The sequence below is a fragment of the Megascapheus bottae genome, chromosome 21, assembly GCF_031878675.1.
Source record: "Megascapheus bottae isolate mThoBot1 chromosome 21, mThoBot2.hap1, whole genome shotgun sequence".
NCBI classification, from domain to species: domain Eukaryota; kingdom Metazoa; phylum Chordata; class Mammalia; order Rodentia; family Geomyidae; genus Megascapheus; species Megascapheus bottae.
This window is the reverse complement of record NC_143529.1, coordinates 4,519,852-4,544,514: the sequence shown is the minus strand read 5'-3', so window position 1 is coordinate 4,544,514 and position 24,663 is coordinate 4,519,852. Positions and strand designations below refer to the sequence as shown.

The window sequence follows — 24,663 nt, the reverse complement described above, 5'->3', positions numbered from 1 at the left end:
AAGAAGCAGACAACTTTGATCATTTGTAGTTACATGGAAGAGCAGGAAGAAATAAAGAAAGAGAAATTCAAAGAAGCAGATACTTTTTTCTGATAATGTCTGGTAATTTTAAGCACAAATGCAGAAACTAAGCTGATTCTTCTGCTCACTTGAAAAACAATGATTTAATCATGGACTAAAACCATCATTTGTATTGTTTGTAGACATAATATTATTTTTATTAAAATATTTAACCTTTTTATCTTTTTCATACCCAGTTTTTAAGAATATGACCCTTAATTATGAGTTTTTTCCACATGCCTTAAACTATTTGATGTGTAAAACATTCTAATTATTAAATACATCTCATTTTTATTCATTTTTGCTGACATTTCTAAATATAAATTAATTAAATCAAATAATCAAGGAATTTTCCACACTCAAATTTAGAAATTTTCTAAAGTGGGAGTTGAATAATATTAAAAGTTTAAAAATTATTTTACATACTATGCTAAGTTAAATTGATGTGAAGACATGTTATATTACTATTAATCATTTTCAAAACAATAACATTATTGTTTTAAAAAGTAAACTTGATCTTTACAAAGATGCATTGTATAAATTCTTTTATATCTTTTTCAAGTAAATACAGATTCTGTTTTTATTTTCTTTCATAGATGCAGGATCAGGATCTGGAGATGGAGGTAGGAATTGCTTATTTCTATATTTATTATGCCTGAAGGGTGATAGTATTGTGGTTATTTACTTGTATTTCTTTTGTAATGTAGGTGGTAGCTAAGGTAAAGTCATATTTTTGTTTTTTTGGCAAGGAGAAAAATTGAAAAATGGTTTAAATTGAGGTTTATACCCTGCAAATTATTTGGTCTATTTATGAATCACGCTCTAGGTCTGTTTTATTTTCTGATTTAGTTTGTGGACTCTGTGAGTTAGTTATCTTTGAGATAACTTAATCCCCAAACTTCCTAACAGAAACTTGAAACATATTTGGGTGGACCGAATTCATGTAGAAATTATTGAAATGCCGAGGTTTATTACTATTCAACACTACCTTCAATTTCCAGGTATTAATATTAACGTATAAAAACTTGTATATATAGTCTAAAATTTAAATGTTTTATTAAAACATCTTAAAGTAAAAATAAATGCTGACAAAATTTAAGCCAATGAAAATAAGATGATTCTTCACTGTTAGACGTATATTTCTACTTAGTTATTGCTTTATTTTGGCCTTCCTGGGGTTTAAACTCAGGGACTTGCCATTATTTGGTAATTTTCATTCTTTTTTGTTGTTGTTGTTGTTTTGGGGTTTTGTTATTGTTTTGGCTTTTTTATTTCTGTTGAGGTAGTTGGGCTTGAATTCACGGACTTTTGTTCTTATTTGTTTATTTTAAAAAGCTCTACCACTTGATCTCCACCTTTGCTTCTGGCTTTTTGTTGTTTAGCTGAAGGTAAGAGTTTGGAAGCTGCTCAGGCTGGCTTAAAACCAAATTCCTCACAACTCAGCCTCTTGATGAGCTAGCATGACAGCTGTGAGCCAGTTTGGTCCAGATTAATTTTAGTTCTTAAGTGCTGAATTATTGAAAGATACATACAAGGAGGCATCTAGTTCAGTGGAGATATAATTTTAATGGACAGTTTATCTAGCTGGAGAAAGTTGAAGAATTTATCATTTCATGAACTGAAAGGCTGAACTAATTCATACAAGCTAAAGCAAAATAATACAATTAGAGAGAAATATATGGGAAAATAATTTATTTCCTATACAGGCTAAAACTGAACTAGAATCCAGTATAGGATGTATTTCAGCATTACAAGATGGAGAACCTTTTCCTTGGTGTTTGAATGGTATTTAAATGTTAAAAAAACAAAAACAAAAATACTAAATTATTCCCACCACTGGATTCTCAATAAGGCTTCTGTGAAGGCTTTGAAAAGAGCCTGTAGAATGAATCTAATCTTTTTTTCATATATTTTATTGTAATTAATAGAAGGATTACATTATATTCACCAGAGAGAAGATGCATTACTTCACATACATTGATACTCTTTCTCATGTCTTGGTCCCCATTTCCTTCCCCCCACACCCCCATCTTGTTTTCCTACCTTCCCTATCCTACTTCAAATAACCAAATACGCATATATAAAATATATCAGTTAACCAGGTGAAATACTGTAACAATATGCGATAACCAAGGGACAGCAAAAGAGATGAGAGATAACAGTACATTAAGGACAACAGTCACTCGTTATATGGCTTTTGTTTCTATATCCTGGAGGTCCTTTCATTTAGCATCATTCTATATGGCCTTATGTATCTAGGTTTTGTTCTATTGTAAATCTCTGCTAGGAGAGCCCAAGATTTCTACTGATTATGACAAATGTGGGAAACCATTGAGCCTATGTTTCTTTGAGTCTGGCTTACTTCACTTAATAGAATTTTTTCTGTCTTTCCATTTGGACAAATATAATCTTAAAAGTAACAAAAAAGGCATTTCTGTGTGTGTGTGTGTGTGTGTGTGTGTGTGTGTGTGTGTGTGTATGCTACTACTGGGACTTGAACTTAGGAGTTTTGGATACTGCTCTTGAGCCTCTATATTCATGACTAAGACTAGCACTCTGTCACTTGAACCACAGCTCCTCTTAGAGCTTTTTGATGATTAATTGGAGATAAGTCTCATAGACTTTTCTGCCTGCACTGGCTTCAAACCATGAATGTGAAATGTCAGCCTCCCGTGTAACTAGGATTACAGGCATGAGCCACCAATGTCCAGCAAGGAAAGGCATCCTTGAGCAATGTTTATCATTGTAATATCATAAAATCAATTCATTTAAAAGACATTGATTTATAAGGAAGTATGTGAAAATCTGTATACTTTCTAGCACTTTGATTTTATGTGTAGATTATGTTTGACAGACAGGGTGCTGAGACTGAAGTGATCCAGGGAAACATTCACAAATCATATTCATTTTCTAACATCAAAAACAAACCCATCTATTGAAAATAGAGTCTCTCATTTTTTCTGTTAAATTTTTCAGCAATTATATTTTTCTTGCATCTACTATCACACTATGTATTTCTTTTTACTTTCTAAATAAGATGTGATGTCTCTTTTAATGCTTGTTTCTACTTTGTATTCATTGGTATTCACACATGCAAATGAATGTGAAATCATACTCAACCCTTCTTCTTGCAGTTGAGATTGAAATCTTTGAATTGTTATGTTATCTTCTGATCTGAATAAAGGCCAGACTTTTATTTTTGATATAAGAAATAAGATTAATAACTTATGTCACTTGGGAGATGCAATTAGTTGGAGACTTCTTTTTGTTCTCTGTTTTTTGTTTCCTCTTTTTAATATTATTGTATTCTCTTTTTCAATTGTAGATTATTTATACTAACTTAGAGTAAAAAAAATAACTTTTTTCCCTTATTTTAATGGTTTTGGGATTTGAACTCTGGGCCTGGGCTTAGTCCCTGAACTCCACAGCCCAAGGCTACTGCCCTTCCCCTTGAGCCACAGTTGCCACTTCCTGTTTTCTGGTGATTCATTGGAGATAAGAATCTCACGTGCCCAGCAAAACATAACTTCTTATAAGATATTTACTTTAAGAAAATACTAGAGTGTAGGTAGAATCCATGTAATAGCGCATTTCATCCATTTAATTTTGAGGTGCTTTTGGTTGTTGTGTTTTTTTGTTTTGTTTTGTGCCAGTAGTGGTGCTTGAACTCAGTCAGGGTGTTGGCACTGTCTCTGACCATTATTTGCTCAAGGCTAGTATTCCACCACCAGAGCTACAGCTCTACCTCATACCCCTCTCTGTCTGTCTGTCTGTCTGTCTCTCCCTCTCTCCCTCTCTCCCTCTCTCCTCCTTCTTTCTCCCTCCCTCTCCCTCTCTATCTCTCTCTCCCTCTCTCCCTCTCCCTCTCTCTCCCTCCCCCTCTCTCTCTCCCTCTCCCTCTCCCTCTTTTTTTCTTTCTCTCTCCTTGGTAGTTTAGTGATGATAAGAGTCTCATGGACTTTCCTGCCTGCTGGCTTTGAAGCATGATCCTCAGTTCTCAGCCTCCTGAGTATCTTGGATTACAGGTTTCAGGCATGAGCCACTGGCTTAATTCTGAGGATATTTTTTTTGAAAATAATTGCTGTTCAGAAAATTTTATCATGTATGTTTACTTTTTTTTGACCGTATTTATTTATTTGGTCATGGGGCTTGAACTCTGGGCTTGGGTGTTGTCCCTGAGCTCTTCAGCTCAAGGCTACCATCCTACCCTTGATTTACAGCCACACTTCCCATTTTCTAGAGATTACTTGGAGATAAGAATCTCATGGCTTTGTAGTGCCCAGGCTGGTTTTGAACCATGATCCTCAGATCTCAGTCTCCTGAGTAGCTAGGATTACAGGCGTGAGCCACCATGCCCAGCCTAAATTGAATATATTTTAAAATAAGAGACAAAACTGGGATTTTTAAAAATCCTGTCTATAGGCTATTATGCTCTGGAATACTAATAATCTTAACTTCATTTTAGTTCTTTGTATAAGGTGCCAAAAAACTTATTGACTGAGATTATAGTGACATACAGAAGTTCAATTCACCTCTCATTTGGCTTGTACATGAAATGTATTTGACTTGCTGTCTCTGTACACAGAGGCCAGAGGTAGTGTCCTATGAATCAAGCAGAAGAGGTGAGATATTCTGTGGTTGTTTGTCTGATCACAGTAGTAGTTAGCCATTGTTCTAACCAATGTCTAAAGCATACTCTCAGTAATGTGTTTAGTTAACAATTGGATGACTTTTGCAAGCAATTGGGAAGATTAATGGGTATTTTCTCATTTTTATTTAACAGAATGTTAATGTAATTCCCAAGTAGAGTTCATTGATCTGAATAAAGTGGACAAATTTATTTGCAAGACATTTACTTTGTGCGACTGTCATATATGATATTATTAAACTTCAAATGTAAAATCATTTTCAATCATTTCAAAACATAGCAATTTATACTTTTTCCTAGATTGTCTTATATTTTTAATGGATGAATATTACATTAGCATTAAAGATCAGACATGATTATTTTAAGAATAATTTAAGCTTAACCCTTTTTCAAAGGGCACCTCTGTCACTTAGTGCATTCAAGGAAACACTTTTTTATTACAAATAAATGAATATAAGGATTTCATAAAATTTATATTAAATTGTTTGGATGACTTTATAGGTAGTTTTAGAATATTTATTGATCTGTTTATTCTGATGAAACTTCTTAAATGGCTAACTTTATAAACATGATCAGCCAAAGTGCATTTATTCATAAAGGTAACTTATAGAGATGAGAGGAAACACTGCATATAGACATTAGAAATTAGCATTTCCCATTTCAGTGATTGTTTTCTCTTCTTTGGGTGTGAAAGAAATCTTGCAATACAAAAACCAGTATTACATGGCTAGCGTATTCACTCTTTTGAAGAGAACTGTGTGCGTGTGTGTGTGTGTGTGTGTGTGTGTGTGTGTGTGTGTGAATGGAATGCTGTTTCCCAACGACAGTGTTTTGTTGGAAAGTCATTTATATTAAGTAACTTTTCTGGATAGACTCATAACTGGAACACGAATCATGATAAATTATAGTTAAAAGTGAAATGAGCTAAAGGAAGGTAGCATGTGAAACAAATTCCAAAGAATTTGCATAAATGATTGAATAAAAGGGATTAGTGTTTTGAGTGCTTAGATGTATGGGGATTCAGTATTGTAAATAAGAAAACGGGTGTTAGTGGGAGGGATAATAGCTCCTTATCTACCCACAGACTTCCTTAAGCACCAAATTCAGCTAGAAGAAAGTATTAAAGAAGGCTTCTCTGAACATCAGGGGTGTGTGGGTGGTTAACAGAGCGTTTTTAACCCCTCAGTGACATTCCCTAAGACTCTCCTCTATACTATAAAATCTTTCCACCAAACACCCTTATCAAACTATTTCTGCATTGCTTAGATTCTTACTAGATTCCTGAAAGCAAACAGTAAGTTCTTAAAACTAAACACACACACACACACACACACACACACACACACACACACACATTTTATTTTGGCCAGTCTTGGGGCTTGAACTCAGGGTCTGGGGACTGTCCCTGAGCCTCTCTGTACCCAAGGTTAGCGCTCTACCACTTGAGCCACAGCACCACTTCTGACTTTTTCTTTAATGTGATACAAATGAATCATGCCCAGTTCTTTGTGCATGCTAGACAAGCACTCTACCACTAGACCATGTTCCAAGCCCTGAAAAATCATATTTTAACTATTAAAATAGTTGTGAATGAATTATCCTGCTGTACATGAGACACCAATCAACTGAATTTTAATAATTTCTTATAGGGATAATGGTACAGTGTGTGGAAATGAAGTATGTCTAAAATATACTACCTAGATTTTTTTTTAAAAAAGATCCATTTTTATTTTATGAGGAAAAAGAAGCATTTGGCCAAATACATCATCTATATATTTATATAGTTCTAAGAGAGAGTTCTAAGAGAATTATTTAGTAGATTAATGTCAGGCCTGTATAGCCACAAAGCAAATGAAATTTATCCCTATTGTTTGTATAAAGAAAAACTTATTTGCATACAAATTATCCAAGTTATTGTTATAACTTCGGTGTAGAAAAACAGTTGACATATTGTTTTTCCTTAAAAGCATTTTCCTGTCAAAATTACCTTTATATAACATTACCCAGGGTGTTCACAATTAAAATATTTGCTTCATGTACACTTGAGAAAGAATGTGAAAGGATTACATTACAGGGAGCTGTAAGTCTTATGATGATACCGTTATAGATCCGTGACTTAGCTCATGGCAGTATTTTACAAGAAGTCTGAGAACTTGAAACATCCTTCAGAAAGATCTTCTTATATCTAATGTGAAAGAAGAAGACTTGAAGAAATCTAATATACCTGGGCACTAAATCAAGATTTCTTGAATTGTAATCATGAATGTGACACACTTCTTTATACTTAAGGGGGTTGTGAAATAGAAAAACTAACAATTCTACTCATGAGAAGGAAAGTAATGTTATATACACTTGGCATAACAAGGACCTTGATATTCATACTTTAATGTGTTCTTCTATAAAGGGAAGTAAATTTTTCTTCCATGTTATTCTCATTCCTGATTCCAATCAGCATTTGTGCCTACTCCATTTCACAATCACATTCAAACTCAGGTTAGCACAGTGTTTCTTATCATGCTTGTTTATTTTTTTTTCTCCATGAGGTTTATATTGTCTCAAGAATAGGACAGACATCAATTGTGAGCGACATCACTAAGAAATCATCCCAAATAGGCATGCTTGAGAATATCCTCAGGCAATCCACACTGATAGAAGGCAGAAACTAACCTCAACTCTCATGGACCAGAGAGCTGCTGTTCCTTGGAGATGAGTGAATAGCCCCCATCTAAACCTCAATTGAAAATTTATTTTAGTTTTTCAAGGATTCAGATCCATCTTCCTTTCTTATTGCTTCAAAGAGAAACAATAATGACATTGAGTGCTGGAAGAAAAGTAGAAGTAGAATTAATTGGGATCTTGTACTGGAAAAACAAAATATGAACACATAAGAAAGTAATAGAGGGAAACAATATGAGGATGATGGGAAATGAAAAAAGAAGAAAAAGAAACTTTTCTTATCAGTGTACCTTTATGGTAGTTTATTTTAATATATGAATATCATTTTACAAATGAAATGGCTTGGTTTTTTTCCCAATAGAGCAGCAATAGTTTTCTCGATTTTTAGACATTGTTTGTGAGTGTGAAATGGAAACAACACACTTTGGTCTGCTTCATCCATATGGGTTTTTCAAAACTATACAGGAAAATCATTATGTGAATGTGATAAGGGTTATGGATCAGGAGATCTGTGTTCTGGATTTTTAATTAGCTTGAATGATGGCTCTTAAGATATTTTTTACTCTCAGTCTTTCCATGGAGATTCATATATTGATTACACAGGATAATATCTACAAATGGGAAAGATCTGCATACTAAACTAATGTAAAGAACTTTGAACTACAACAAAAATTAAAAATTAAATTAAATTCCTACTACCTTTGTCATTTTATTCCCATGTATTCCAACTGAAGTTGATTTTCTTGAAGAATTTAAAATGAGTTTAATTAAGGACTTTAGCATATTTAAAACATGAAAGTTTTAAAATATAGGTATTGGATTGGGGGTTGGTAGCATATACCAGTGTCAGTATTTAGGAGATGAGGAAGAAGGGTTGTGAATTTGAGGCTAGGCTGGGCTACAGAGTGAGGTCTTCTCTCAAGTAAAGAAATAAAAAATCCCAAATATAAAACAATATGATGTTGGAATAAAAAATTCAGACTTTGGTGCAGTTTCCAACTTGGAGAAGAGAGTTCTGAATCTTGAAGGAAAAATGAAATGATTGCATTTTAAAAGATATGATAGAAAAGAATGGCGTACAAACGCAGCTAAATAAGATAGAGAAAAAAAACAATGTTTAAAAATTCCAAAATAACATATATCTCTTCTTAAAACTGCAATGACAGGCCTATTGCCCCTTAGACACTAACAAAGAAGACATGTGAGGGATTGGTAGTGGAAGTTTTCACAGTAAGGAGGAACTTACAATATAGAAGACTTTACAGTAAGGAGGGATTTACAGTATCCCCACAAGGGAGAATTTGTATCAGAGCTCTAGCATTATGAAGTTTTTCTAAGTGGCTATAAGCTTTTTAGAATGTGATTCTTTTTAAATAAATAGGAGCATTCTAGTACTTTTTGGATCAGTAACAGTATATGAATTAGGGGTATTAGTGAGGGCATGCTTATACTTACAGGCAATTATTTGTAAACTTATTATGGTTTATAAAATTTGCCATAATATTAACTTAATTTTTAAAGTAGCTTGTTAATATTCATTGTCACAGCAACAGTAAATATTTCTAAGCTAGTCATCAAATTTTCTGGTTTGTGAGCTTGAAGAGTGAAAGAAAATATAGTATACAAGGGAGTCATCCCTATAGGATTAGTTCTTTGAAATGATTAGGAGAGATCTCATATTCTACAGCTGAGATAAGTTATAAATTATACCAAAAATACCATGAAAATTAATTATCCCATTTCTTTAATCCTATACTATGCTTACTTTTAAAACATTTCTGTAATCATCTCTTCTTTTCTATGTGATACTAAACCTCTGTGATATTATGTGCTAAGTTATACATACTTTACTCTTAATAGTGTTATAATACTTTCCATCAATTCTTCTCTTTTATTTCTCCTATTTGCTCCCCAATCTATAATCTTAATTCTCTCACACTAAAATTGTTCACACTGAAGTATCTCATATACTGTATAATTGTGGTACTATGTGCTAGATTTAACAACATGCATCTGTAGTCCTAGATACCCAGGAAGTTGAAACAGGAGGATAGTTGAGCCTATATTTCAAAGCCAGCCTGCTAATCGTAGTAAAACATTATGGCAAGAACAGTACTATACTATTATAATATATATTATTACATTACATATTATCTATAACCACATATATTATATATGTTAAATATAATAATATATATGTGTATATATTGAAAACACAACCTTTGGATCTCTAAACCCCATGAATTTAATTCCACTTCACCACTGATTGGCTTGAACAGATTATCTGGACTCCACTTTCTGTTTCTTCAACTGTTGAAGAACTCAGTTGTTCAGGTTTTGACAAAGTTTATTTGACATCACAATTGTGTGCATCAAATTTGCTGATTGTTTCAAGGATTATGGAACATAGACATGAACTCAGTTTATTTATTTATTTATTTTTACAAAAAGACAGAGCATAGATCATCTGGGACTCTTTACGCAAGATAACCTCTATGAGTTGTCTTCAACTGGGGTAATAGGACTTGGCCTTGATTACATCCCACCACTGATAACCATTCATTGGGACAACCCAATAGAGGGAGAGTATTTCAATCAGATTGTTCTTTTCTCCTGCAAGCTAGACCTGGAGAGGATGTGAGCTCTGAGCTCACATGGGTACCATGCTCCTATAAGCTCAAAAAGAAAGATGTGGACATTGTTCCATGGAACCTTGTAAAAAAACTGTAAAACACAACAACAAATTTGCCATTGTGGAGTTTATTTCTTGTAAAGAGACCAAAAGAAGAAACAAAAAATGGCAGTGAGCATTATGAGTGATGGGAACAAGTGGGAAAGAAAGAAGTGAGGGGAATCGGGGTGTGGCTTAGTGGTACAGTGCTTGCCTAGCATTCATGAAGCCCTGGATTCAATTCCTGGATACCACAACTACATACACACAAAAACAAACAGCTTGAAGTGGTTCTGTGGCTCAAGTGGTAGAGCACTAACCTGGAGAAATCTCAAGGACAGTGTCCGGGACCTGAGTTCTAGCCCCAGGACTAGTAGAGAGAGAGGGTGGTGGGGGAGAGTATGAGGGGGTTGGTATTTTGCTTGGGGAGGGTTAGGAAAGCCTGAAGAAAGATGAGAAGGATGAAAGGGAAAGGTTTGGAGTATATAAGCCAGCAAAGCAAATTTTAGTCAGATGAAACTGTATTTGCAGAAAGTCTGAAACAGAAGCCTACTTTGTGCACTACAAGATCCAGGATGCTGTTTGGATAGCAGTGTGATACTTGGTCAATTATGAGGAAAGAGTGGTCCTGCCAACCCTCCTTAAGGGGCGTGGTTCTTTCATTGCATGAACTTGATGTCTTTTGAATATCTGCAAAGGTACTGCCATCTACTTGATCACTCTAGCTTAGAAAGCAGTATACCAAATACAGGAAGGAAGTCACGAGAATTCTACAATTACAAGGACAAGGTAAAGTTCTTATTTTCTGGATATCATTATCAGCTATTTGTGATATATTTTCTAACAGATATTGTCTATCTTAGACATGGCAGAAAAAGCTGCTCATCTGAAGGATGTTAGAGGTCTCTATTGAATAAACATGTTAAATTTTGCTGTAGAGAAATACATTTTCATTTCTCAGAAGATACTGTTTATCAGAAGTCTTATTTACAATGCACTTCTCCTGATTTGATATTTTAACACAAGCAGAAAAAATTTCTTTGTTTCTAGACAGTAGTTTATGCATAGGGATGTTTCTGCATGCAGTAGTGCATGGCAAATTGCATTGAATTGGTTTCATATTTGGATTTGAAAATATAGCTTTTTGACTGTACTAAATGTACAATACATATTGTAGCACATGATTTTCAATGTGTACTTAACAAAGAACAATTCCATTTTCTCTGGTAAATTACACACTTGTAATAGCTTTGGATTCTTTTCTTTAGAAATCCAAGTATAAATAGAAAACAATATGCTTAAATAATGTTAGCATCCTGGCTCAATAAGTCAAACAAAAATAATTATTCCAGTGCCTATCAGTTATTAAATTCATTTAAAAATTCTTTAATTGTTTATTTCATGATGTTCTTTCTCTGATCATAATAAAATTTACTAGATTTTTAAAACTAAGTTTGGCCTGATGCCTCTTAGAATGCAGTCTGCAGATGGATCATTTAAACTGTATCCATTCCTCATTTAGTAATAAGGATTTAATTTTTATGTATTTGCTCTTTACTTTCATTTTCTAGCTGCATTCTGGCTCTATTAGACAATAACTTAGCGCTGGCTGGGATGATGTTTTGTTATTATCTTTTTTGGTCAGGCCACAGACAGTAAAATCATGTTAGTGGAATTCATTTCTATAATTGCATCTATGCAGGACAGTGTGTACTCTCTACTTATTTGGTGTTGGCTCTATTGAGAGATTTTTATATGAACACAGAAACACAGAGTCAGTTCAGATACTCTGACTCTTCACTCCAGAGACCACCACACTCAAAGAAAACCATGACTGTTAGCAAGTAGAATTTTCAGACACATTGTTTTAAGTGGTACTGGTGGTAATATGATGAAAAGTAATGTCAAATGACAGAGTGCCATCTTTTCTGGCCCCTTTGCACCCTCCGATAAAGCTTGAGGTTGATTCTTCAAAGGTTGGAAAGGAGGAGGAATTTTGCAACATTGAGGAATTTGTTTAGTTACTCAAAAGACAACCATAATAGCAGCTTGCACGTGGTTGTCATTGAAAGTAGATGTTATTTTTAAATATAATTAAAGAGGAACACAGCTGGCATTTTAAAGAATAAAAAAAGAATCCATGGTAGGGTTTGTTTTTTTTACTGTATCTTAAATAGTGGGGTGATATGAAATAGTTATGCTCTGAAAGCCCATGCACAAGTTATCTTTGAAGTCCAAGCTCGACCAGCCACATTCAGGCCTTGATTCAGGAAATTCCCCTGGCCTTTCACTAAAAGAGCTCCCTGTTGCTGAAGTCTGCTTTGAAACAAGATGTGGCAGAGTTATAAAGCAAGTTCATTCCTATAAACCATCACACTTGTGTGGATTTTCTATTATGAATACTTCTCAGACCTATATCCAGACCCACCACCAACCCCCAATTTTAACCCCTAGACATCTCTTGCCAATCATATTGGGGGAAAAAGCCTACTAAACAGGTTGATTCTTGTCATCCTAAAACTTTTCCTACTTACACAGCCAGAAAATACTTATTGAAAGGGCACACTTTGATATATACCAGCGAAGGGCATGTCAATAAATTTGGTGCATCATTCAGAGGTTAAAATTCTTCATTGTAAGGACCTACAAAGCCTCCAGTATTCCTACTTTATCATTTATCTTCTTTACTTCAGACCGGACACTCCAGTGTATTTTCTCAGTGAAGAGAGTTCATTTTGAAAATTCAATCAGTTGATTTGATATCTCTTCTTCACTCATTTTCTTCCTTCTTGAAATAATTATGTGCCTGCCTAAATACTATTTATCATCCAAAACTACCTTAGGGGTTAACTTCTTCAAGATGATTTTTTTCTTTTCAGTTTCTTTTTTTCATAAATTTTTATTGTAATTAATAAAAAGGTTACATTATATTCACCATATAGAAGTGCATTACTTCACATACATTGATACCCTTTCTCATGTCTTAGTCCCCATTTCCCTCCCCCCACTCCCGCCCCTCATCTTGTTTTCCTCCCTTCCCTATCCGACTTCAAACAATCTATTTCATGTTCATTGCAGCACTATTCACCATAGCAAAGATATGGAACCAACCTAGATGTCCCCCAGTTGATGAGTGGATCAACAAGTTGTGGTATTTGTACACAATGGAATTCTATGCTGCTGTCAGAAAGAATGACATCGCCCCATTTGTTAGGAAATGGAAAGACTTAGAAAAAATCATATTAAGTGAAGTAAGTCAGACTCAAAGGAACTTAGGCTCAATGATTTCCCTCATTCGTCATAATCAGTAGAAACCTTGGGCTCTACTAGCAGAGATTTGCAATAGAGCAAATTCTTGATACATAAGGACATATAATGTGAAGCTAATTGAAAGGACCTCCAGGATATTGAAACAAAAGCCATATAATGAATGATTGTTGTCCTTAATGTACTATTTTGTCTCTCATCTCCTTTGCTATCCCTTGGTTATCTCATATTGTTATAGTATCTCACTTTGTTATCTGATATATTGAATTTATTTGTATTTGGTTATTTGAAATTTGATAGGGAAGGGGGGAAAACCAAGACGGGTGGGAGTGTGGGGGGGGAGGGAAATGGGTACCAAGACATGTGAAAGGGTATCAATGTATGTGAACTAATGCACCTTCTATCTGGCAAATATCATGTAACCCTTTTACTAATTACAATAAAAAAAGGCAAAACAAAACAAAATAAAATAAAAAAACCAATCTATTTCTTTAAAATTCCTCTTACAAATTCTAGGTTTTGTCAACAATTTGATTTACTTAAATAAACTATGTATTTGTGTTTGGGGCTAATTATTACTAATGGGCATGTTAGTACAAAATAGTTGATGTTTACCTATATCTCTGTAAATATCTATATCTGTAAATATTTTTCAACTAAACCAACATTTTAACACTAATAGCAAAAATGAAAAAGAAAAAAGGAAAGAAACCAACAAACAAAGGAAAAAGATAAAAGAAAATAGTACCTACATTCCTAAATGTCCCCACTTCCATTTCTATTTTATGTACTACCAACTCTTGTAGAGACTAATTGAACATAAAGGGTTATTGTATGAAAATTATTGCACATTTATATTAGCTTTATAGAAGACTCAAAGGCAAAAATAAGAATAAGGCAAGGATGTAATATTTACAAGCTTAAACTACCCTACAATGAGTAATTGTGTTCATATGATCATATGTATTTTAATGTAATGACTTCAAAGAAGGTAACAAGATTTTTTTTCTTTAGTTGCTGTGGTTGCTGGTTTTGTTTTCTTTTCCTTTTGTCTTGTTTGTTATTTTTGCTTAGATTTGGGTGGGCAAAGGGAGTCAGAAAAGGTGGAGCGAAAGGGGAGCAAATATAACTGCTCATTACATACCACATGGAAAAATGAACTGTACCTCGTGTGGGTGGGGACAGGATGGGAAAACTGGGAGAGAGCAAGGAAAAAGGAGACATGGCTCAAAAAAAATTGTACTCATTACACGAGTCATATAACTGTAACCCCTCCCCACCACTACAATAACAATAAAAATAATTAAGTACATTAAAATAGGTTTTGAAAATAATGATCATCAAATTGAAATCTAGAAGTTAAAGAATCTCAGTGAAACTTAGAAGAGATCTTAATTTTTAAAAATGACTGAATGCTTAGGCCAAGAGGCTTTTTTTCTTACTTTTGAAATATGTAGCAACTGATACCACTATATCAACTTGTGCACTTGTTATTTGCTTCCTTTCCTAAAAGTAGTGTATGCAGAAAAGAAATTTGAAGTTACTTTAGCATTTTTGTTAGTTTGTAGGCCATTGAGGTAATGTGAATACTTTATTCCACATCAGAATTACTTATTAAAATGCTTAATGATATTGGCCAGAGAAGAGAATTATCTGAAAATCCATTTGTTGCTCTCATTTACTTTGACAATGAACCAAAGAGTATAAAAAACTCTTATCTTTTCTAAGTTTTTAAGGAATCACAGTAACTACCAATTGTAAGTGTATTTTACCTATCAAAGGATATTACTTGGGAAAATGAAAAATTGGATAATTCTTCATCACATCCAGAAAAGTTTCTTCTTTAATGAAAGAGTAGAACTGTGTGATTTTCAGCTTTCACTTTTGAAATATGCCAAGATCTATGAAGGAGGAAAATTAAGCTTTAAGATGCCATTGAAAATCTAGAACAAATTATTTCACAGTACATCACTGTCAATAGACGAAGTAAAGTCTCAAGCATCGTAGCTTCATAGACTGTTGCCTGGTGTAGACTATGTGCTTGATAACTGTTCGCTAAATTGAGGGATGAATGAATAAACTATTAGAGCAGTGATGGCAAATAGGAGTGCAATTAATTGACTATGTAATTGATAACTTGGGAACTTGTCTTACATATTACGAACAGGACATGGCATAATAATCTTCCAAGGAGTCAAAAGTGATTATACTTCTTCCACCTTATTCAATCATATTCATATCCAAACCTCATGTTCTGTCTGTTTCTTTTCCCTTAGATATAAGGCAAGCAATGTGTGGTTGCTGGGCTCACATACAAAAGATATTTGAGGGAGATAAAAAGAAGAATTTATGAAATCCAGTACTAAAAGATAGACAGATGTATGTGTAGCTATACATTCAGATTGTGTGTGTGTGTGTTTGTGTGTGTGTGTGTGTTGTAACTAGGATTATTTGGAGGCAACACAGAGATCAGGAAGGTAAGAGAATGTTGGAGAGTAAACTGGATATGAATAGTTTGTGTATATGTCTGATGATGATATACTGAATATCTCTGAAAGCTGTTAAATAATAGAGGGATAAAGGGGAAGTAGAGAAAGAGAACAACTGTGGGAGTTAATCTAACTAAAGTAAGATATAATGACAGGAGAAATACCATGCCAAAATTGTTAATATAATAAATATACACTAAAGAAAATAAATGACAAGAGTATGGTGGATTCTTTATGGGTGGGTGCCAGTGTGATGGCAGAGTAGAGAGCATGAAGCAGGGCGAATATGATTGGAATAACTCATGGGCATGTAAGAAAATAGGACAGTGGTACATGTTAAAATTGCTCTATGAAATGGCGAGGGATTAAAGGAGAGTGGTAGTGGGGTTGAATTTGGTAAAGCCATTGCATTCATTTTTGGAGATAACACAATGAAGACCTCCATGCCACCAATATAGACTAATAAACAAAAATTTTAAGGAGAGTTTGGGAAAGTAAGATAAAACAAATTTGTGAAAGGCTACAGGGCTTCTCAAGGCAAAATATCAAAAGAAGGGAGTAATATTTCACAGTTTGTAGAAGAGTTTCATATTCAAATAAGGGACAAAAGGGGGAGTTTTAAGTAGTTGTAGGTTATCTTGATTTTGTGCATTCTGATTCTTCACACTTCCTTCCATAATAACACATGTAATACTTATTATTTTTCTCTTCTTGGTTGTTCCTATACCTGAACAATACGATTTTAAATTTTACCAGGATTTTAAAGAAGGCAAGATTTTTCTCTACATGTAGATTTTTCTCCTTAATTTCCCTTCCACACACCTTTTGTCATGTCCATCTAAATCTAAATTAGCACTTAACTTTAACAGTGTATTTGTTTTCTTTCTTTTTTTCTTTTCTTTTCTTTCTTTCTTTCTTTTTTAATAGTCTTGGGGCTTGGGTTCAAGACCTAGGCACTGTCCCTAAACTCCATTTTGCTTATGTCTAGGGTTCTATCACTTGAGCCACAGCTCCACTGCAGGTTTTCTCCGTTGTTGAATGGAGATAAGAGTGTCAGAGACTTACCAGTCTAGGCTGGATGGCTTCAAACCATAATCCTTAGATCTCAGATTCCTGAATAGCTATGATTACAGGTGTGAGCTATGGGTGTCAGCAGATATTTAATTAGGAAAAATAGGTTTCATTCCTGAGAAACAAGAGCAAGGTTGGAATCAATGTATCATTGTGCTGTCAGAATTCTAGACAGCATCTTTTGCCCCAGTGCTTTTAAAATGTGTGCCATAACTACAAAAAGTTGGATGTTGCCTTGTCATGAAGCATCCATGTAAGAGAGATGGAGAACTGTAGCATATTTTTACTACCTTTAAGCAGTCATATACATTGATTAAATGTATCATACTCATTAAATGTATTATACACCTCTTCGTACAACTACTTAAAGATACAAGGAAAAAAAAACCTGTTATAGCTGTAAAAAGCTTAAAAAAACTGTGAATAAACTCAAAAAACTTCTTGTGTTCATAGTAAGAAAACTTAATATTATAAAGATATTACCAATAAAATGCAATTTATAGATTCAGTATCATCAATATTAAAATCCCAATGGCCTTTTATTGGATAAATAGAAAAAAGTGTTTAAAGCTGAAAATGAAATAGTCACTTATAGATCACCAACTAATTGTAATTTTTCCTTGGAGTTTCTACTTTTAGCACTAAAAACCCTGTTCCCAGGAAACTTCAGTTCTGAAAACAAATTCTCAACTCGTCAGCTAAACCTCAGTTACATAAATAAAACTGAGCAATCTTGTAGTAAGAACACGGTAAATTTGCCGAAAGTGGGTTTTGCAAATCATCTGAACAAGGAACATTTTCTTTGAAAATGTTACGTTTACAAAAAGAAAAGGGGAGGGGAATAACTGGACAGTTGTAACTCAGGCTTCTAATCCTAACTACTCAGGAAGCAGAGATTTGAAGGCTGAAGTGAGCCTGGACAGAAAAATCCCATATTCTTATCTTCAGTTAACCATCAAAAACACCAATGTGTAGTGGTGACTCAAGAACAGCATCCTTGAGTGCAAAAATCTAAAGGGGTGCTCGAGTCCCTCATTCCACAGTATCTGTGGAATCTTTGCTACTTTCTTAGGAAAATTCTGCTCCAGGCCCATCCATTCTTCTACTCCTGTTGTCTCATTATCAGCACCTTTCTCTCACCCTATGTTGCACATGAGATGGAGGAATGATTTACCCTCTGAGACTCCTTGAGTCCCCACTTACACCTTGAACTAAAAGTATTTAGTTCTCAATCTTGAAACTTCGGCATATGAAATATGCCTCTCCTTTCTTGAGTTCTTCTGCAACTCTCTGTTTATCTTAATGCAATTTGGAGAATAATTTTGACAGCTATATAATCTATTATGAGAAAAATCCTCTTGTTTCCAAATCCAGGAGTTTATTTATCTTAGCCTCATCCTATATGGACATATATAAATAACTTTTGAGCTATTCTGATCCTTTGTTAGGAGACGCCTATGTGTATATTGATTGCTAAAAATAAGGAAAACCATGGAGTTTATGTTTCTTTGGATCTGGCTTTCTTCAATTAATATGATTTTTTCCCAAGTCTTTTTATTTTCTTATGAATGGTGCAAATGAAACAAGAGATTCATCTTTGTGATGTTGTTATTGATGTACTATGGGAAGCTATTTCTTTTCTCTTTTCCTCTTATCTCATGTTGTTACTGTATCTGATGTTGGTACCTGGTATATTGTATATATGTATATTTGATTATTTTAAAAAGGGAAAGGAAAAACAAGACTTAGTGGGAGGGGATGAGAGAAGGGAAAGTGGGAGAGAAACATGGGAAGGGATAACAATGTCCAAGAAGTAATGTATACACTACCTGATAAATGTAACTGTAACCCCTCTGCACATCACCCCAACAATAAAATGAAATAAAAAAATTAAAAAAGAAAGATCCTCTGAAGGTGAATATTCAGACATTCCCATTTTTTCATTTGCTTTTACAATCATGGTTAATTATTGAGTGCATGTTATGCAGTATTTGTGAGGAGGAGTAGCTGTCATGAATTTTGACACTACATATGATAATGTAGGCACTCATGCATTCTCCTGTCTTTGCCGATGCTTGAGAGGAGGAGAATGAGTGAAGGTAAAAAGCATACAGTGGAATACAAACATTTTCCATTTTTGAAAAACATAGAAAAGTAGTTCAAAACCACTTAGTGCCCCCTCAGTATTGTATTTACATTAAACTTTTGAGCCAGCACTTATATCCTACATCTGGCTGTCCACACCTACACTTCCCATCCATTGCAAGCAGAGACAGTGGTGCCTCTTTTGTTTGCAAAATAACTGCAAACCAGGATATTCTGATGTTCTATTTTTACCTTATTAGATTTTTGCTCTAAATACCTCATAATTTAAAAGTAGCACTTTGACACTTTTAACACACTGTAACTTCTATTAATATCAAAGGATACACCTTTTGACCAAGTCTTGAATATTTGTACCTCCAGGTAAAGCTCCTATAAAAGGAAAACACAATACTACTGCATGAGACTACTGGGAACAAGAAAATAGATAGGAAAAAAAGTGCTTCAAATAACATATTAGTTTTAGGTATATCGTTTTCAAATTGGACAACAACAGAACACTGATAAAAACACACCAATCCTAGTAGATATACGTCTGAATGAATCACTAAGTTTTATGTCTTTTGATATTTCTCCCACAATTGATAAGTCCAGTTTGTAATGTAAAGAGTAATTTAGACAGTCATACATTCAATGAACACCTACTATGTACTAGGTATTTCATAGCCCTTTAAACAATTTGTTTTAACTTTTCAGGGAAGACATATTGCATCCATTTTCTAATGGAGCTAATAAGGAACACAGTGAATCTTACTCATTCAAATCAGCATGATGTGAACATCAAAATCAGCATCTGTAGGCTCAACTCCTGTGGTTCAGTTACCGTTTTTCATTTTTCATGGATAAATAATCTGTTACCTATTATAATGTCAGGGATTTAAAAAACAAGATTATCATTATTCATATTAAATATTCATCAACCTGACTGACAGTAAAGTATTGCTGTTAGAAAGACCTTTTGTGTGAATCAGAAACATTTATGATCCTTATTTAGTGTTGTGACTCTAGCTTACTAGTTGTGTATGCGTAAGCATGCAAATGCACATGCACACACAACATTTGTATTCATAGCATTCCTTCTACGAACATTTATTGATAATATAATGTTTATGAGTATGTTAGACTATACATTCTCTCTATTGAAGCTAGGGGAAAATAGAATTATGTTAGTGCCAACCATATTTGGATACAAATAAATTAGGCAGTATGCTTCTGAGAGTGATAATTGCTTTAAAGAAAGTAAAACAGGTGCTGTAACACAAAGTGGCTGGGTTTTGTGGGAGGAGTGAGAATTTCACTTAAGTTTTCAATCTAAGAGAAAATCAAAGCAGGCAAAGACCCAGAGGCAGGGTATTAGATAGGGCAGATGCCAAAGCTTTAATGAGATTTTAGAAAGCAGGAGGAGCAGCAGGAATGGAAAGTGCAGCTTAAACACAGAGATAGAGCAAAGGAATGGTAGCTGAAGAAAGTAGAGGAGTGGTAAGAAATTTGTTTTGTTTTGAAGGGAAGAAGTACAATCAGGCCTATGTTTCAAAAGCTTGTCTGTTTCTGGGTAGAGAATGAATAGGAGTTGGAGAATGGTTAGGTGCAAAGAACAAGTAGACAGATTATTGTGGTGGAACAGAGAAAGATGAGTGTGATCTGAGACTAGAATTGTGGTGCAGTGGTGGAAGGATTTGACAGATGTGCTGTTTATTCACATCATTTCCACCTCTCCTATCTTGATATTTGTGAGAATGATACATGCCAACATAAAGAAGTAACTGGATGGGAGTGAATAATAAGCCTTTTACTGTGCATATGTGCTCCAAATTCTCTATAGATATTCATCACAAACTAATGCACAGGTTTACTTTTCACACACACACACACACACACACACACACACACACACACACTGTTCCCAAAAGAATGTCACCTAACAAAAACTAAAGCCCATGCTGAATCTTCTATGCTCATCTAAGATAATATTCTCTGTCTTTCAAGGAAGAAACAGATTGATGTACTCATAGAATTTTCAGGTGGATGCTTTTCGGTAAAGCTTGCATATTCTGATGTTTTTATTTTTCATTTAGCATTTAAATTTATACAATCGAAATATGGCAGTAAAAAGGTAAAATACAAAAATAGACAACTCTATAATTTGGCCTTTAAATGGCTTTACATATTTATATTCTATGTAGGCTATGCAACAGATTGTGATAACAGAATCAGATATAATCAAATTGCAGCCTTACAAATATCACAGAACGGCTCCTTTCTGCTGACTCAAAAGAGTGGGAGTTCCATTTTTCCCTATTGTGTGTGTGTGTGTGTGTGTGTGTGTGTGTGTGTGTGTGTGTACACCCTGTAACAGCTTATCACCAACAACACCTCTGTTACATTTTTCCTGTTTTTGTCAGTGTGAATGTCCCTACAGTCACACTTTACTTATATTTGTCTTCGATTCTCTCACATTGGATTCTTTGCTCTGGGGACAACTAATTTGAGTAGATTGAAACATAAAACTTAATGCTTCCACCTTCAGTGTCCCAGTTTGCAAAGCAATAAAGAAGTCATTCTCAAAGCAGAAATCCCAAAGCCCAGACTTGGTTCAGCCTCTATGGTGCTACTTAATTTATTTCTCAAAAGCCTATAGCTTTGCACATAGGCTGTTTAAGGGAGGATGGAGAGGATTAATTATCAATATGTAACTATCACTGCGATCACTGGTGGCTATTAATGAATGCAAATGAGACTGTCCTGAGAGTGAAAGCCTTTTACTGCCTGTCTGATCTTAGGTGGGGGCAAACAGGTGCTTTCAGATACTTGTAAACACATCTTTTATGTTCTTCTTCAGATGTTTTAGTGTGAGAACAGGTGTTGTTATTTTTTGAAGGTTTTTTTGGGATTATAAATACTTGCTTAGTTTTTCTTCACCTTCCATTACTGATTTGTCTTTGGCACCCCTGTATTCCAATAATCTACTCTTGGTTGGATTCCTGAAGTGGGAATAGTGCTGTACCAGTAGGGGGAGCTCACATCATACCTATTTTATGGGTTGAGAAAAGTTAATTCCATGAGTTTTTATACTTCAGGGTGGAGCTATTTTTACTTTTAAGTCAACAGAGATTGTGGATTAGAATAGAAACTATTTCCGCTGGTTGAAAAGTTAAAATTTTCTGCAATTTTAAATTTCTACTACAGTATGAGGTTAAGTGGTTTTGGTTAATGAATCTATATTCTGTGGTAGAAGTTTTTAGATTGCTCAAATGAGGATGGTTTAACACATATTAAAAGATTTCTTTCCTGGGGTGTATTATCAAATTAATTCCCTCCATAAAACAGTATGTCCAGTACCTGGTTTGAAGGTTTTTTGAAGTCAATATAAAAAAGAAAAAAATATTGATGTAACTGGAATGACACCAAGTTGAACTTTCTCCTAAATGTCCCTTCAAGAATTTTATTTTTGTCATTTGTCTTTCTCACTAATTTGACATGAAGTATAGTTTAACAGAGTTTTGACCATCTAGCTTTTATACAAATCAGTATGAAATCGAAGCTTGAGGTCTCTCTACTCCTTTTTCTTCTTCAGTCTTGTTATGATGTTTTGGAAATGTCAGCAAACTGTAATTTTTGATTCTCTCTAATATGACAAATGCCAAGACCATCATCCTATAGTTAGACTTTTCTCCTCTTCCAGAACTTAATGATTCTTCAGGAAATGAAAGAATACTTTCTTGTATTTCTTAGCCTTTATACTTAACAGAGCATACATCTAATGTCAACAACTGAGTGAGAAATCAGAAATGTTAAATGGAAGAAAGGAGAAAAGAAGGAAGAATTGAGAGAGAGAAAGAAGGAAGGAAGGAAGGAAGGAAGGAAGGAAGGAAGGAAGGAAGGAAGGAAGGGGAAAGTAAATAAGGGAAGGAGGGAGGGAGAAAGGAGACAGGGAGGGATAGGGGACATATCCATGCACTGGCATGGTGTGCATACCTTTAATCCTAGTTACTTCTCATAGGTAGAAGCTTGGTCTAAATCCATTTGTCCTGGGCACAAATGGAGACTATCTGAAAAGAAGCAAGAACGAAGGGTCAGGGATGAATCTCAAGGATTAAGACTCACAGTAAATGTACAAACATAGATTCTATGAAGTTTAAAAAGAATGATTCCAGTGCCTGCTTTCCTACAGTGAGAGAAAGAGAAAGACCGAAAGACACAGAGGGAGACCCAGACAGAAATAAAGAAAAAAAAATAATACAATTGTTGGCATACTGGTTCACTTGCTTGACTTTGAAATTCTCATTGACAGGCCAGCTGACAACTGCCTTACATTATGTGTCTCAAATTTCAAAGTCTTGGGATGGACATTAATTATGAAAACCCTAGTGACATAAAAGTTTTTCCAATGAGTATACATTTCATAAGTTACATTTGCTAGAAACCCTGGTGTGTAAATGGGAAGAAAAGTGAGAAGAATGTAGGCTGGAGAAGAGAGGAGGCATTTACTCTGTTTCCTGTAAGGTGAGTTGCCTCACTGCTTTCTAAGAATAAAATAGCTGTGCTAAAGTTGGTAAGCCTTTAGCATGACAGTGTGATGACCTTAGGCTTATTTAAATTGCTCTCTGGTTCCCACAGGTCGAAGCATTTTTTCACCTTTTTTCTTCATGTAGCTTTTTTTCCCTTCAATGTTGCTCCTGCCTGTTCTTCTCAATTCCAAGTTTAATTGTCATGTTTCATTGCTACTAAAATGCCACTGTTTCTCACATTTATTATCTGTGCATCTTATCTTTCTTGTTTTCTTGACAATGCACAGAGGCAATTATAACATGGAATGCTTGTGGCTTCAACCTCAGAGCCCTTCACCATTCTCGGACTTGTTCTGGGTATCTCTGTATAATTGTGCAGTTGTGATATATTTATTTCCCCTCTCAAGATCTCCTAAATCGTATCATAGAAGGTACATAGAAATTTAGCTGTTTCTACCTATGAACTTTAGTATTAGGGTCTTCAGCTTCTTTTCCAATTGCTTTGTTGTTTGTGTTTCAGCAGTTGTATTGTGATTCTGTAGGTAAATTGTTGCAGTGTTCATTTTTTTAATGAATATTTTTAATACATTTTACTCCCTTCCAGGCAGAATCTTGTTCTTAGCATTGTACTAGAATTCAGGCTATGTAAGAAAGATTAATGGATTTTTTTCAGTAATTCATATAAAATGTGTTATCATAGAGCCTCTACTACTAGACTAGATATCATAATGTATATATTATAAGAATATGATCCACACCATATGCAGCATTCTAGTCTAGCCCAATGATCATATGCAACTTAGATAAGATTCACTTAACATTTCATATTTCAGGTTCCACTGTGATTTTGAAAAGCAAGCACTTTTTTAGATAGATTGGCTAATTATCTCAGTTCCCTCTAACTAGATCTCTTTTTCTAAATATCTCTCTCCCTCTCTCTCTCTCTCTCTCTCTCTCTCTCTCTCTCTCTCTCTCTCTCTCTCTCTCTCTCTCTCTCTCACGCGCGCGCGCACACACACGCACACACACCACCCAAGAAACCTTTAGTTTGGGGGATGATTTGATGTAATTAGAATAGGATGCTCCTATTTTCTTGTCAGTTTTACAATGAAACATATCCTCTTACTTCGACTAAGCCCCTGGCAACTATAAAGACTGTTTATGTCATTG

At 34.6% G+C, this 24,663-nt stretch overlaps 1 protein-coding gene and 1 long non-coding RNA gene across 3 annotated transcripts in view; one reads left to right on the top strand and one right to left on the bottom strand.

Moving 5' to 3' along the window:
• The window catches only part of Tmeff2 (transmembrane protein with EGF like and two follistatin like domains 2), a 278,908-nt gene that overhangs the window by 15,447 nt on the left and 238,798 nt on the right, over positions 1–24,663 (top strand). For both annotated transcript variants that reach the window (XM_090354514.1, XM_090354513.1), the window contains exon 4: positions 657–683. In XM_090354514.1, the coding sequence (XP_090210640.1) occupies positions 657–683 (27 nt within the window). The remainder of the gene's footprint in view (positions 1–656; positions 684–24,663) is intronic.
• Positions 19,286–23,061, bottom strand: LOC150048569 (uncharacterized). The gene is made up of 3 exons (XR_016539084.1): positions 22,961–23,061; positions 19,740–19,843; positions 19,286–19,357 (listed from the first exon to the last, which is right to left on the bottom strand). It is a non-coding gene; the product is annotated as an uncharacterized LOC150048569 (long non-coding RNA).